General features: G+C 42.6%; 1 protein-coding gene across 6 annotated transcripts in view; it reads right to left on the minus strand.

Annotated features, from left to right (window-relative positions):
• LYPD6B (LY6/PLAUR domain containing 6B) overlaps positions 1-13004 on the minus strand; it is a 214628-nt gene that overhangs the window by 4944 nt on the left and 196680 nt on the right. For all 6 annotated transcript variants that reach the window (XR_011246547.1, XM_060016832.1, XM_060016835.1 and 3 more), the window contains exons 4-5: positions 12417-12515; positions 9482-9612 (exon numbers count right to left, since the gene is read on the minus strand). Coding sequence is in view for 5 of the 6 variants with exons in the window: in XM_060016832.1 (XP_059872815.1) it covers positions 9482-9612; positions 12417-12515 (230 nt within the window). In the remaining variant the exon portion in view is untranslated. The remainder of the gene's footprint in view (positions 1-9481; positions 9613-12416; positions 12516-13004) is intronic.

The following is a 13004-nucleotide window of genomic DNA, read 5'->3' on the forward strand; positions in this document are numbered from 1 at the left end:
CTCCACTGTACATTCCTGCCTCCATTATCAAAGATAAGGTGACCATATGTTCGTGGGTTTATCTCTGGGCTTTCTATCCTGTTCCATTGATCTTTCTGTTTTTGTGCCAGTACCAAACTGTCTTGATTACTGTAGCTTTGTAGTATAGTCTGAATTCAGGAAGCCTGATTCCTCCAGCTCCGTTTTTCGTTCTCAAGATTGCTTTGGCTATTTGGGGTCTTTTGTGTTTCCATACAAATTGTTAAAGTTTTTGTTCTAGTTCTGTGAAAAATGCCAGTGGTAGTTTGAAAGGGATTGCATTGAATCTGTAGATTGCTTTGGGTAGTAGAGTCATTTTCACAATGTTGATTCTTCCAATCCAAGAACATGGTATATCTCTCCATCTATTTGTATCATCTTTAATTTCTTTCATCAGTGTCTTATAATTTTCTGCATACAGGTCTTTTGTCTCCTTAGGTAGGTTTATTCCTAGGTATTTTATTCTTTTTGTTGCAATGGTAAATGGGAGTGTTTTCTTGATTTCACTTTCAGATTTTTCATCCTTAGTGTATAGGAATGCCAGAGATTTCTGTGCATTAATTTTGTGTCCTGCTACTTTACCAAATTCATTGATTAGCTCTAGTAGTTTTCTGGTAGCATCTTTAGGATTTTCTATGTATAGTATCATGTCATCTGCAAAGAGTGACAGCTTTACTTCTTCTTTTCCGATTTGGATTCCTTTTATTTCCTTTTCTTCTCTGATTGCTGTGGCTAAAACTTCCAAAACTATGTTGAATAAGAGTGGTGAGAGTGGGCAACCTTGTCTTGTTCCTGATCTTAGTGGAAATGCTTTCAGTTTTTCACCATTGAGGACGATGTTGGCTGTGGGTTTGTCATATATGGCCTTTATTATGTTGAGGAAAGTTCCCTCTATGCCTACTTTCTGCAGGGTTTTTGTCATAAATGGTGTTGAATTTTGTCAAAAGCTTTCTCTGCATCTATTGAGATGATCATATGGTTTTTCTCCTTCAATTTGTTAATATGGTGTATCACGTTGATTGATTTGCGTATATTGAAGAATCCTTGCATTCCTGGAATAAACCCCACTTGATCATGGTGTATGATCCGTTTAATGTGCTGTTGGATTCTGTTTGCTAGTATTTTGTTGAGGATTTTTGCATGTATGTTCATCAGTGATATTGGCCTGTAGTTTTCTTTCTTTGTGACATCCTTGTCTGGTTTTGGTATCAGGGTGATGGTGGCCTCGTAGAATGAGTTGGGGAGTGTTCCTCCCTCTGCTATATTTTGAAAGAGTTTGAGAAGGATAGGTGATAGCTCTTCTCTAAATGTTTGATAGAATTCGCCTGTGAAGCCATCTGGTCCTGGGCTTTTGCTTGTTGGAAGATTTTTAATCACAGTTTCAATTTCAGTGCTTGTGATTGGTCTGTTCATATTTTCTATTTCTTCCTGGTTCAGTCTTGGCAGGTTGTGCCTTTCTAAGAATTTGTCCATTTCTTCCAGGTTGTCCATTTTATTGGCATAGAGTTGCTTGTAGTAATCTCTCATGATCTTTTGTATTTCTGCAGTGTCAGTTGTTACTTCTCCTTTTTCATTTCTAATTCTATTGATTTGAGTCTTCTCCCTTTTTTTCTTGATGAGTCTGGCTAATGGTTTATCAATTTTGTTTATCCTTTCAAAGAACCAGCTTTTAGTTTTATGTATCTTTGCTCTCGTTTCCTTCATTTCTTTTTCATTTATTTCTGATCTGATTTTTATGATTTCTTTCCTTCTGCTAACTTTGGGGTTTTTTTGTTCTTCTTTCTCTAATTGCTTTAGGTGCAAGGTTAGGTTGTTTATTCGAGATGTTTCCTGTTTCTTAAGGTAGGATTGTATTGCTATAATCTTCCCTCTTAGAACTGCTTTTGCTGCATCCCATAGATTTTGAGTCGTGTCTCCATTGTCATTTGTTTCTAGGTATTTTTGATCTCCTCTTTGATTTCTTCAGTGATCACTTTGTTATTAAGTAGTGTATTGTTTAGCCTCCATGTGTTTGTATTTTTTACAGATCTTTTCCTGTAATTGATATCTAGTCTCATAGCGTTGTGGTCGGAAAAGATACTTGATACAATTTCAATTTTCTTAAATTTACCAAGGCTTGATTTGTGACCCAAGATATGATCTATCCTGGAGAATGTTCCATGAGCACTTGAGAAAAATGTGTATTCTGTTGTTTTTGAATCGATCCCTTAATCATTATGTAGTGTCCTTCTTTGTCTCTTCTAATAGTCTTTATTTTATAGTCTATCTTGTCTGATATGAGAATTGCTACTCCAGCTTTCTTTTGGTTTCCATTTGCATGAAATACCTTTTTCCATCCCCTTACTTTCAGTCTGTATGTGTCTCTAGGTCTGAAGTGGGTCTCTTGTAGACAGCAAATATATGCGTCTTGTTTTTGTATCCATTCAGCCAATCTGTGTCTTTTGGTCGGAGCATTTAGTCCATTTACATTTAAGGTAATTATCAAGATGTGTGTTCCCATTCCCATTTTCTTAATTGTTTTGGGTTCGTTATTGTAGGTCTTTTCCTTCTTTTGTGTTTCTTGCCTAGAGAAGTTCCTTTAGCAGTTGTTGTACAGCTGGTTTGGTGGTGCTGAACTCTCTCAGCTTTTGCTTGTCTGTAAAGGTTTTAATTTCTCCATCAAATCTGAATGAGATCCTTGCTGGGTAGAGTAATCTTGGTTGGAGGTTTTTCTCCTTCAACACTTTCAATATGTCCTGCCACTCCCTTCTGGCTTGCAGAGTTTCTGCTGAAAGATCAGCTGTTAACCTTATGGGGATTCCCTTGTGTGTTATTTGTTGTTTTTCCCTTGCTGCTTTTAATATGTTTTCTTTGTATTTAATTTTTGACAGTTTGATTAATATGTGTCTTGGCGTATTTCTCCTTGGATTTATCCTGTATGGGACTCTCTGTGCTTCCTGGACTTGATTAACTATTTCCTTTCCCATATTAGGGAAGTTTTCAACTATAATCTCTTCAAATATTTTCTCAGTCCCTTTCTTTTTCTCTTCTTCTTCTGGAACCCCTATAATTCGAATGTTGGTGCGTTTAATGTTGTCCCAGAGGTCTCTGAGACTGTCCTCAGTTCTTTTCATTCTTTTTTCTTTATTCTGCTCTGCAGTAGTTATTTCCACTATTTTATCTTCCAGGTCACTTATCCGTTCTTCTGCCTCAGTTATTCTGCTATTGATCCCATCTAGAGTATTTTTCATTTCATTTATTGTGTTGTTCATCATTGTTTGTTTCATCTTTAGTTCTTCTAGATCCTTGTTAAATGTTTCTTGCATTTTCTCTATTCTATATCCAAGATTTTGGATCTACTTTATCATTATTCTGAATTCTTTTTCAGGTAGACTGCCTATTTCCTCTTCATTTGTTAGGTCTGGTGGGTTTTTATCTTGCTCCTTCATCTGCTGTGTGTTTTTCTGTCTTTTCATTTTGCTTATCTTACTATGTTTGGGTTCTCCTTTTTGCAGGCTGCAGGTTTGTAGTTCCTGTTGTTTTTTGTGTCTGTCCCCAGTGGCTAAGGTTGGTTCAGTGGGTTGTGTAGGCTTCCTGGTGGAGGGTACTAGTGCCTGTGTTCTGGTGGATGAGGCTGGATCTTGTCTTTCTGGTGGGCAGGTCCACGTCTGGTGGTGTGTTTTGGGGTGTCTGTGGACTTATTATGATTTTAGGCAGCCTCTCTACTAATGGGTGGGGTTGTGTTCCTGTCTTGCTAGTTGTTTGGCATAGGATGTCCAGCACTGTAGCTTGCTGGTCGTTGAGTGAAGCTGGGTGCTGGCGGTGAGATGGAGATCTCTGGGAGATTTTTGCTGTTTGATATTATGTGCAGCTGGGAGGCCTCTTGTGGACCAGTGTCCTGAAGTTGGCTCTCCCACCTCAGAGGCACAGCACTGACTCCTGGCTGCAGCACCAAGAGCCTTTCATCCACACTGCTCCTTAATTTGGGATGATTCATTGTCTATTCATGTATTCCACAGATGCAGGGTACATCAAGTTGATTGTGGAGCTTTAATCCGCTGCTTCTGAGGCTGCTGGGAGAGATTTCCCTTTCTCTTCTTTGTTCTCACAGCTCCCAGGGGCTCAGCTTTGGATTTGGCCCCGCCTGTGCGTGTAGGTTGCTGGAGGGCGTCTGTTCTTTGCTCAGACAGGACGGGGTTAAAGGAGCCGCTGATTCGGAGGCTCTGGCTCACTCAGGCCGGGGGGTAGGGAGGGTCACGGAGTGTGGGGCGGGCCTATGTCGTCGGCAGAGGCCGGCGTGACGTTGCTAGCCTGAGGCGTGCCGTGCGTTCTCCCGGGGGAGTTGTCCCTGGATCCCGGGACCCTGGCGGGCTGCACAGGCTCCCCGGAAGGGGGTGTGGATAGTGACCTGTGTTCGCACACAGGCTTCTTGGTGGCGGCAGCAGCGGCCTTAGCGTCTCATGTCTGTCTCTGGGCTCCGCACTTTTAGCCGAGGCTCGCGCCCGTCTCTGGAGCAGCGTTCTTAATCCCCTCTCCTCGTGCACCAGGAAACAAAGAGGGAAGAAAAAGTCTCTTGCCTCTTTGGCAGGTCCAGACTTTTCCCTGGACTCCCTCCTGGCTAGTCGCGGTGCACTAACGCCCTGCAGGCTGTGTTCACGCCGCCAGCCCCAGTCCTCTCCCTGCGCTCCGACTGAAGCCGGAGCCTCAGCTCCCAGCCCCGCCTGCCCCGGCGGGCGAGCAGACAAGCCTCTCGGCTGGTGAGTGCCAGTCGGCCCCGATCCTCTGCGCTGGAATCTCTCCGCTTTGCCCTCCACACCCCTGTTGCTGTGCTCTCCTCCGCGGCTCCGAAGCTCCCCCACTCCGCCACCCGCAGTCTCCGCCCGCGAAGGGGCTTCCTAGTGTGTGGACACTTTTCCTCCTTCACAGCTCCCTCCCGCTGGTGCAGGACCCGTCCCTATCCTTTTGTCTCTGTTTATTTTTTTCTTTTGCCCTAACCGGGTACGTGGGGGGTTCCTTGCCTTTTGGGAGGTCTGAGGTCTTCTGCCAGCGTTCAGTAGGTGCTCCGTAGGAGTTGTTCCACGCGTAGATGTATTTCTGGTGTATCTGTGGGGAGGAAGGTGATCTCCGCGTCTTACTCTTCCGCCATCTTCCCGGAAGTCCCATCTGTATGTCTTCTTTGGAGAAATGTCTATTTAGGTCTTCTGCCCATTTTTGGATTGGGTGGTTTGTTTTTTTGATATTGAGCTGCATGAGCTGCTTGTATATTTTGAAGATTAATCCCTTGTTGGTTGCTTCATTTGCAAATATTTTCTCCCATTCTGTGGGTTGTCTTTTCGTTTTGTTTATGGTTTCCTTTGCTGTGCAAAAGCTCTTGAGTTTAATTAGGTCCTTTTTTGTTTTGTTTGCTTGTTTTATTTCCATTATTCTAGGAGACGGATCAAAAAAGATATTGCTGCGATTTATGCCAGAGTGTTCTGCCTATGTTTTCCTCTAAGAGTTTTAGAGTATCAGGCCTTACATTTAGGTCTTTAATCCATTTTGAGTTGATTTTTGTGTATGGTGTTAGGGAGTGTCTAATTTCATTCTTTTACATGTAGCTGTCCAGTTTTCCCAGCACCATTTATTGAAGAGGCTGTCTTTTCTCCACTGTATAGTCTTGCCTTGTTTGTCATAGATTAATTGACAATAGGTGTGTGGGTTTTCTATTTCTATTGTTTTCTCTGGGCTTTCTATCCTGTTCCATGGATCTATATTTCTGTTTTTGTGCTAGTACCATACTGTTTTGGTTACTGTAGCTCTTTGGTACAGTCTGAAGTCAGGGAGCCTGATTCCTCCAACTCAGTTTTTCTTTCTCAGGATTGCTTTGGCTATTTGGGGTCTTTTGTTTCTCCATATAAATTTTAAAACTTTTTGTTTTGGTTCTCTGAAAAATGCCACTGGTAATTTGATAGGGATTGCACTGAATCTGTAGATTGCTTTGAGTAGTATAGTCATTTTGACAACATTGATTCTTCCATTTCAAGAACATGGTATATCTCTCCATTTGTCTGTGTCACCTTTGATTTCTTTCATCAGCATCATAGTTTTCTGAGTACAGGTCTTTTGTCTCCTTAGGTAGGTTTATTCCTAGATATTTTGTTCTTTTTGATGCAGTGGTAATTGGGATTATTTCTTTGATTTCTCTTTCTGATCTTTCATTGTTAGCATATAGGAATGCAAGAGATTTCTGTATCCTACGACTTTACCAAATTCATTGATGAGCTCTGGTTGTTTTCTGGTAGCATCTTTAGGGTTCTCTATTTATAGTATCATGTCATCTGCAAACAGTAACAGTTTTACTTCTTTTTCAATTTGGATTCCTTTTATTTCTTTTTCTTCTCTGATTGCCATGGCTAGGACTTCCAAAACTATGTTGAATAATAGTGGTGAGAGTAGACATCCTTGTCTTGTTCCTGATCTTAGAGAAAATGCTTTCAGTTTATGGCCTTGATTAGATTGGTTCCCTCTATGCCCACTTTCTGGAGAGGTTTTATCATAAATGGATGGTGAATTTTGTCAAAAGCTTTTTCTGCATCTATTGAGATGACCATATGATTTTTATTCTTCAATTTGTTGATGTGGTGTACCACACCGATTGATCTGTGTATATCAAAGGAGGTTGGTCCAGGGGCTTAAGCAGGCTTTTTGGTGGGAGGGACTGGTTCCTGCCCACTGGTGGGTGGAGCTGGGTCATGTCCCTCTGGTGGGCAGGGCCATGTCAGGAGGTATATTTAGCTGGTAGCTGTGTGCTCAGGAAGACTTTAAGCAGCCTGTCTGTTGATGGGTGGGGCTGTGTTCCCACTCCATTGTTTGGCCAGCAAACAAGGTGTCCCAGCACAGGAGCCTACAGGCTGTTGGGTGGGGCCAGGTCTTGGTGAGAAAATGGCGGGCTCCCAGAGGGCTCATGCCAATGAGAACTTCCCAGAACTACCACTGCCAGTGTCTTTGGCCCTGCAGTGAGCCACACCCCGCCTTCACAGGAGACCCTCCAATACCAGCAGGTAGGTCTGGCCCAGACTCTTAAGAGGTCCCTGCTTTTCTCCCTGGGTCCTAGTCACACAAGACCCTGTGTGTGCCCTCTAAGAGTGGAGTTTGTTTCCTCCAGTCCTGTGGAGCTCCTGTGACAAACCCCAGTGGCCTCAAAGCCAGATTCTCTGGGGGCTCCTCCTCCCATTGCCAGACCCCCAGGCTGGGGAGCTTGATGTGGGGCTCAGAAGGGTGAACTTCTGTGACAGAACTATTTTCCAGTTCGTGGGTTGCCCACTGGGCTGGTATGGGATTTGATTTTATCACAGTTGCACCCCTTCCACCATCTCCTTGTGGCTCTTTGTCTTTGGATGTAGGATATCTTTTTTGGTAGGTTTCAGCGTTTTTCTTGTCAATGGTTGTTCAGCGGTCATCTGTGATTTTGGTGTTTCGTAAGGGAAGATAAGCTCATGTCCTTCTACTATGCCATCTTTTCTCCAAGTTTCCATACTGTAATTTTTCTAAGTGGAAACGTTTCTTTGAGGTGGGAATTGAGGAAGGGCCTGGCTGGGCAGTTCTGGCTTGGGGTCTCTTAAGTGGTTGCAGTGAGACAGTAACTGAAGTGCAAACATTTAGGAGGTTAAAGACCTCTCTGAGGACAGAATTGAGTTGGCTTTTAGTCTGTGAGTCATCCAGGCCCTTGGGCACCCTTCCCCCCACTTACCTCAAAGTAAAAACCATCTTGAGAGTCTTTTCAAGTGTGATACCTGCACCAACCCAAGCATAAGCAAGAGAAAGGCAAACTGAATAAGACTGCTTAACTGAGTCAACAACTGTTCTGAAGGTTTGTAAGCAGAAACACTGAAACAAAAATAAAAGCTAGGAACCTTTTGGATTGGTCATTGATTTTCTTTCTCAGTACTACTTGTTAGGGGATAATTATCACTCGTTGTCTGTACTAACACTGATTCCTATCTTCACAGTGGCATGCTCCCTCACGGCACAAGGTGTTCTCAAGGGAAGCACTCCCTGTCATGATATCGGATACAACGCCTCAACCTGATAAACCTGGACATTCACAGAGGCTTTCAGGATAAAGTATCTATATCACATGGCTTCCAGGATGGCCAGGTAAGATAAAGTATCTACCTCAGTGGTTCTCAATCCTGGCTGCACATCACAATCACCTTGGGGAACTTCAAAAAACAAAAATTCCTGAGGCCCAGGATCTCACTTCAAGTTGCTTCAATTGGTCTGGGATGCCCACCCCACACCAAAGCCCACAAAAGCTAACCAGCAGATTCTCCTTTGTAGCTGGAGCTAAAAGCCAATGGTGTCAGCAACTGAACTTATCTATGAAACAGACTCACAGACGTAGAGAAACAACTTGTGGTTGCCAAGGCGGGGAGGGAAGGATTGGGAGTTTGGGGTCAGCAGATGCAAACTGTTATATATAGGATGGATAACCAACAAGGTCCTACTGCATAGCACAGGGAACTATATTCAATATCCTGTGATAAACCGTAATGGAAAAGAATATGAAAAAGAATATATAACTGAGTCATTTTGGTGTACGGCAGAAATTAACACAACACTTTAAATCAACCATACCAAACTAAATTTTTTTAGAAAGCCACTGGTGTCAGGACCATTTTCTTTATGTATAGGCTAAATTGAATTTGTAGAGCTCATGAAATTAACATACTTTCAAGTAATTTTTTCTCAACCATTTCAGGATTCCAGGCATGTAAAAGAGTAAAATGCCCATTTAGAATGGTAGAATGAGAAAACTGAAGAGATAGATACATTTTAGATGAATCTATCGCTCATTTTTTTTTTTTTTGTGGTACGCGGGCCTCTCACTGTTGTGGCCTCTCCCGTTGCGGAGCACAGGCTCCGGATGCGCAGGCCCAGTGGCCATGGCTCACGGGCCCAGCCGCTCTGCGGCATGTGGGATCTTCCCGGACCGGGGCACGAACCCGTGTCCCCTGCATCGGCAGGCGGACCCCCAACCGCTGCGCCACCAGGGAAGCCCTCTATCGCTCATTTTAATAAGCTGGGGTTAACCTCTCATATTCTCACCTCCTCGTCTGTTTCCACCTTCTCGGTGCAGTGCTCTTGGTGATTCTAGCCATAAACAAAATATGTAAGCTGGGCTGTGTAGTGTTGGTCATCCTCTCGTGCATGGATTGTTTGCTTTTGGGGCTTCCAGTGTTGACTTCAGACAATTCACCCAAAGTCCAAGGTCTAGACCCTGGGGTCTAGCTCTGGAATCTGAGAATTATCATTTGTTTTTAGTAATATTATTGTTTGATGGACAGAAAGGCTTCTTCTTTCATCTCCATTGTATCAGTGTAAGGGAGTCTCTCAAAGTATATGTATGTTTGACATTATCTATCCTTCCTGCCTCTCTATATACAACCAGCCATCACCATCAAGAAACCACAGGACGATAACTACACACACATACGCTCCTTACCGTGTGTTCAGAATCTCGGCTGTGGTGGCAGCCAACAAAATGACATTCACTTGTGGAGGCACACTTTTTGGTGATCGATGTACTCCTTCCATGACTGGTAAAGTGATGTACTGTCAAACAGTACCGTGTATCTAGGCAGAAAAAAGCAACTTGTTTTTTTTGCAATGTAAAAAGCAACCTTTCAACAGTCACTTCAGAAATGACTAAAATTCAGGATGATCCTTACGTTTCTAGGCGGCATTAGCATCTGAAGCACATGTCTATTTTTAAAATGAATATAAATGGGCACTTATTCTTTGGTGCCAGGTAAAGCTGAGAAAAAATTGGACAAGCTTTTCATCAAAACCATAGGTCCAAGAAGTAGGGGATATGGGGACATGTATGCATAAACTATTGTGAAGCAATTATACTCCAATAAAGGAGTATAACTCCAAAAAAATAGGTCTGCTTATTTCCTAAGAAAGTGTCAAGTGGAGGTAAGACGCTGACGTAGGCAGTTTTCCAGGGTTTGTGCTCTTCCCCGGCACACTATCGTGCCTCTTAGTACACGCAGCGTTGAACTGGGCGTGAGCAGAGCGCTCTACAAGAGCAGCTGACTGGGACTCTGAAGGACAGGGAACCACTACATGTTCTGGAAGGCATTCTCATTTGTACTCCAGACAAAGAAGAATTGAGAACTGGTAGCTGCCTGTGTTCCTAGAGACCGTCACACATGCTAAAGCAGCCCTACAAAGTCAGAGTTAAACGCCGGGGTAAATAAAATAAGAAATGTCATTCTTGTCATATCCTGTTACCTAGAGAACCTCTTTTAACAACCCTGGCAGACCACAGAAGCAGAGCTATAAAGTGAAACGGAAACCTGAGATGACAAAGAATAGCCACAGGCCTGTGTGCCCCAAGAAATGGTTGACTATCACCCCCTCAATAATGACAAGGTGAAAAGTGAGCAATTACAGCCTCAGAATTCCAGATGGTTAGTATTTTGGGGGCTTGGCTGGTGTACAATCAAGAATATACCGTTACGCACGCTGGAATGCGGGGGGCATTCCGAGTCCATCTATGAGTCAGGCTTTCCCTGACATTTTCTTGTTGGCGAAAAGCTGCAGCATCCCCCTTTTGCTCCCATGTTTCAACAGAGATGAAATTCTAAAACCCAGAAATTTCCATGCATGTTCCCATTAAAAGTGGCTTCGATTAATGAGAGACAAATTGGAACGTGCACAGACCTAGTAGGAACAGCATTTGGTAAAATCCAAAAGAATAATGCCAGCCATAAAGATGAGGATAAGAAAAGTGCCAGACAGTGTCCATTAAGAGGCTGGACATCAATGCCCCAATCGACCACTGTTCCGAACCCTTCCCATCCAGTTCTTGGGAGAACTTAAAGCAAATGGTTAAAGAATGATACCCACCCTCTGACACAAGCTAGTTAAAGAGAGGCATCTGCCAGCCTCAGAAACATTGAAATTAATGTCTGTGAAAAATGTAGGAACAAATCCCCAAAAGCATACATGCGCTCACAAGCACAGTTCAGTCAACCACTCTGCAGAACTCTAAAATAACCGCAAGAGAAAAATATTCTGATAATTATTCTTGGAAAGAAATAATGAAAAATACTGTCCATGTAAATGTCACAGCCATCTGTGCTAATTTACAGCGTGAGATTCTCAGGCCCAGGAGAGGTCTCCAGTGTATATACTATTTCTTGGTTCCACAGTTTGGCATCATCTGGAAGAGGTAAGGCTATTCCACTGCCATAATGTGATACAGAAATTTCCAAAAGATTCAAGGTAATAGTAGACCCAAACTGGTAATCTCTAAGGCTGGAAGAGTTTTGTTTTTGTTGGCTTTTTACATCTGAAAACCTAAAAAAACAGTGCATCCTATAATCCAAATAGCCTGATCTCCTTATTCTAAGTAGAGTTTTTCAATTACAGCTCATCCATCAGCACATCCTGTCTGCTTTACCTCCAAGTTTAGCCCAAGTCATCATCTTCTTCTGCCCCAAAACAATGAAAGACCCCATTTGGTGTCCCCTTCTTCTCTTGTGCCCAACCATCCATTCTGCACTCAGCAGCCAGAGAAATATTTTAGAACACACCTAGCATCTTGTACTCCACGGCTTAAACACCCTACTCCCTTCCCGTCACATTTACAATGAAATCCAAACTTCTTATCAGAATAAGATGCTGCACATCCCAGTCCTTAAATCTCGATCAGATCCCTTCTCCATCTCCTACTACACCTCACCAGCCAGCCTTCTTCCTGTTCACAGAGGAAGCCAAATCTTGCCTTTGCACCTGCTGTTCGCTCTTCCTGGCGTGCTCTTCCTGCAGATGTCCACGCAGCTGACTTGTTTTGGTCATTTTGTTCTCAGTTCAAATGTATATTCCTCAGAGAAGATTTCCCGACTACCTAGTCAAAGGCATCCCTTCATTCTGTCAATATTTACAGAGCACCTAATATGGTCTAGGCACTGGGGATCTACCAGGGAACTAAACAAACTAAAAAGATGCTCAAATGTTCGTTGAATAAATGAATGAGTTTCTCAAGCATCAGTGTATCTCAAGAGTACAAAAACCTTCCTTTGCTTTAGCCAGTAAGTAGGACTTTTCTAGCAGTATCATCAAGCATTTCTGACATTCTTAGAATGCCCTAGTCAACACTGTGGTCTATTTGTTCTCCCTGGTAAATATTAAGAAATTCTTCCTCAAAGCCCATACAACTACAAATTGAGGCTATGCATCAGTTTCCATGTACTCTCAGAGTAGTCTGATGTCTGGATAGTCTCGTCAAAAAGTCTCTGATTTCTATAGAACATCATCGGCCTGCTGGTTTGCTAATCTCATCACATAAGATGCCTCTGCTCAGGGCCAGTTAAGAGAGAGCTAAATGAGGTCTGATCACCAAAGAGCTCCAAACTCAGCACACTTACTTTGTGGGCACCATTTGTCTTCTGCCCATCGATTGCAGTTATAATTATCCCCTGCATTTTCACAGGTAAAACACTTGAAGCTGTTTGGAAATGGTGTCGCTTTAAAAAAAAAAAAATGGAAACAGTATGGTTAAAAATTTTTTTCAAACATCAAATATGGCATAAAGTTAGCAACTTTCACTAGATCAAATGAAAGTTACAAGTCATTATCCTTACAATTTCTGTTTCTGTGGAGCTGGGCTTAACTGCCACACTTTGGGGAATTTTCTTTATTCCCTTTTCTTTGAATATTTCATCTATGAATATCTACTGCAGAGTAATGCCAATGATTCTATGAGCCACTTTTAAATATCCATGGTATTGTTCTATTATAATTTATAACTTGGGGATAAGTGAGGGTTGAGTGGACAGGCAAAGACGGTGGCAATATCGGGACCAATACTTTGATACAGTATCGGCCCTGAAAAGAACTGCAGTCACATTAACCTAAGCTTGAATTCTGCGCTTCTCACTAATTAGTTGTATGATTTTTTAACCTCTAAGAAATAATGATATTTCCAATAATAGTGACAGTGAAGATCCCCATGA

Source organism: Delphinus delphis, chromosome 7, assembly GCF_949987515.2.
Source record: "Delphinus delphis chromosome 7, mDelDel1.2, whole genome shotgun sequence".
Classification (NCBI taxonomy): domain Eukaryota; kingdom Metazoa; phylum Chordata; class Mammalia; order Artiodactyla; family Delphinidae; genus Delphinus; species Delphinus delphis.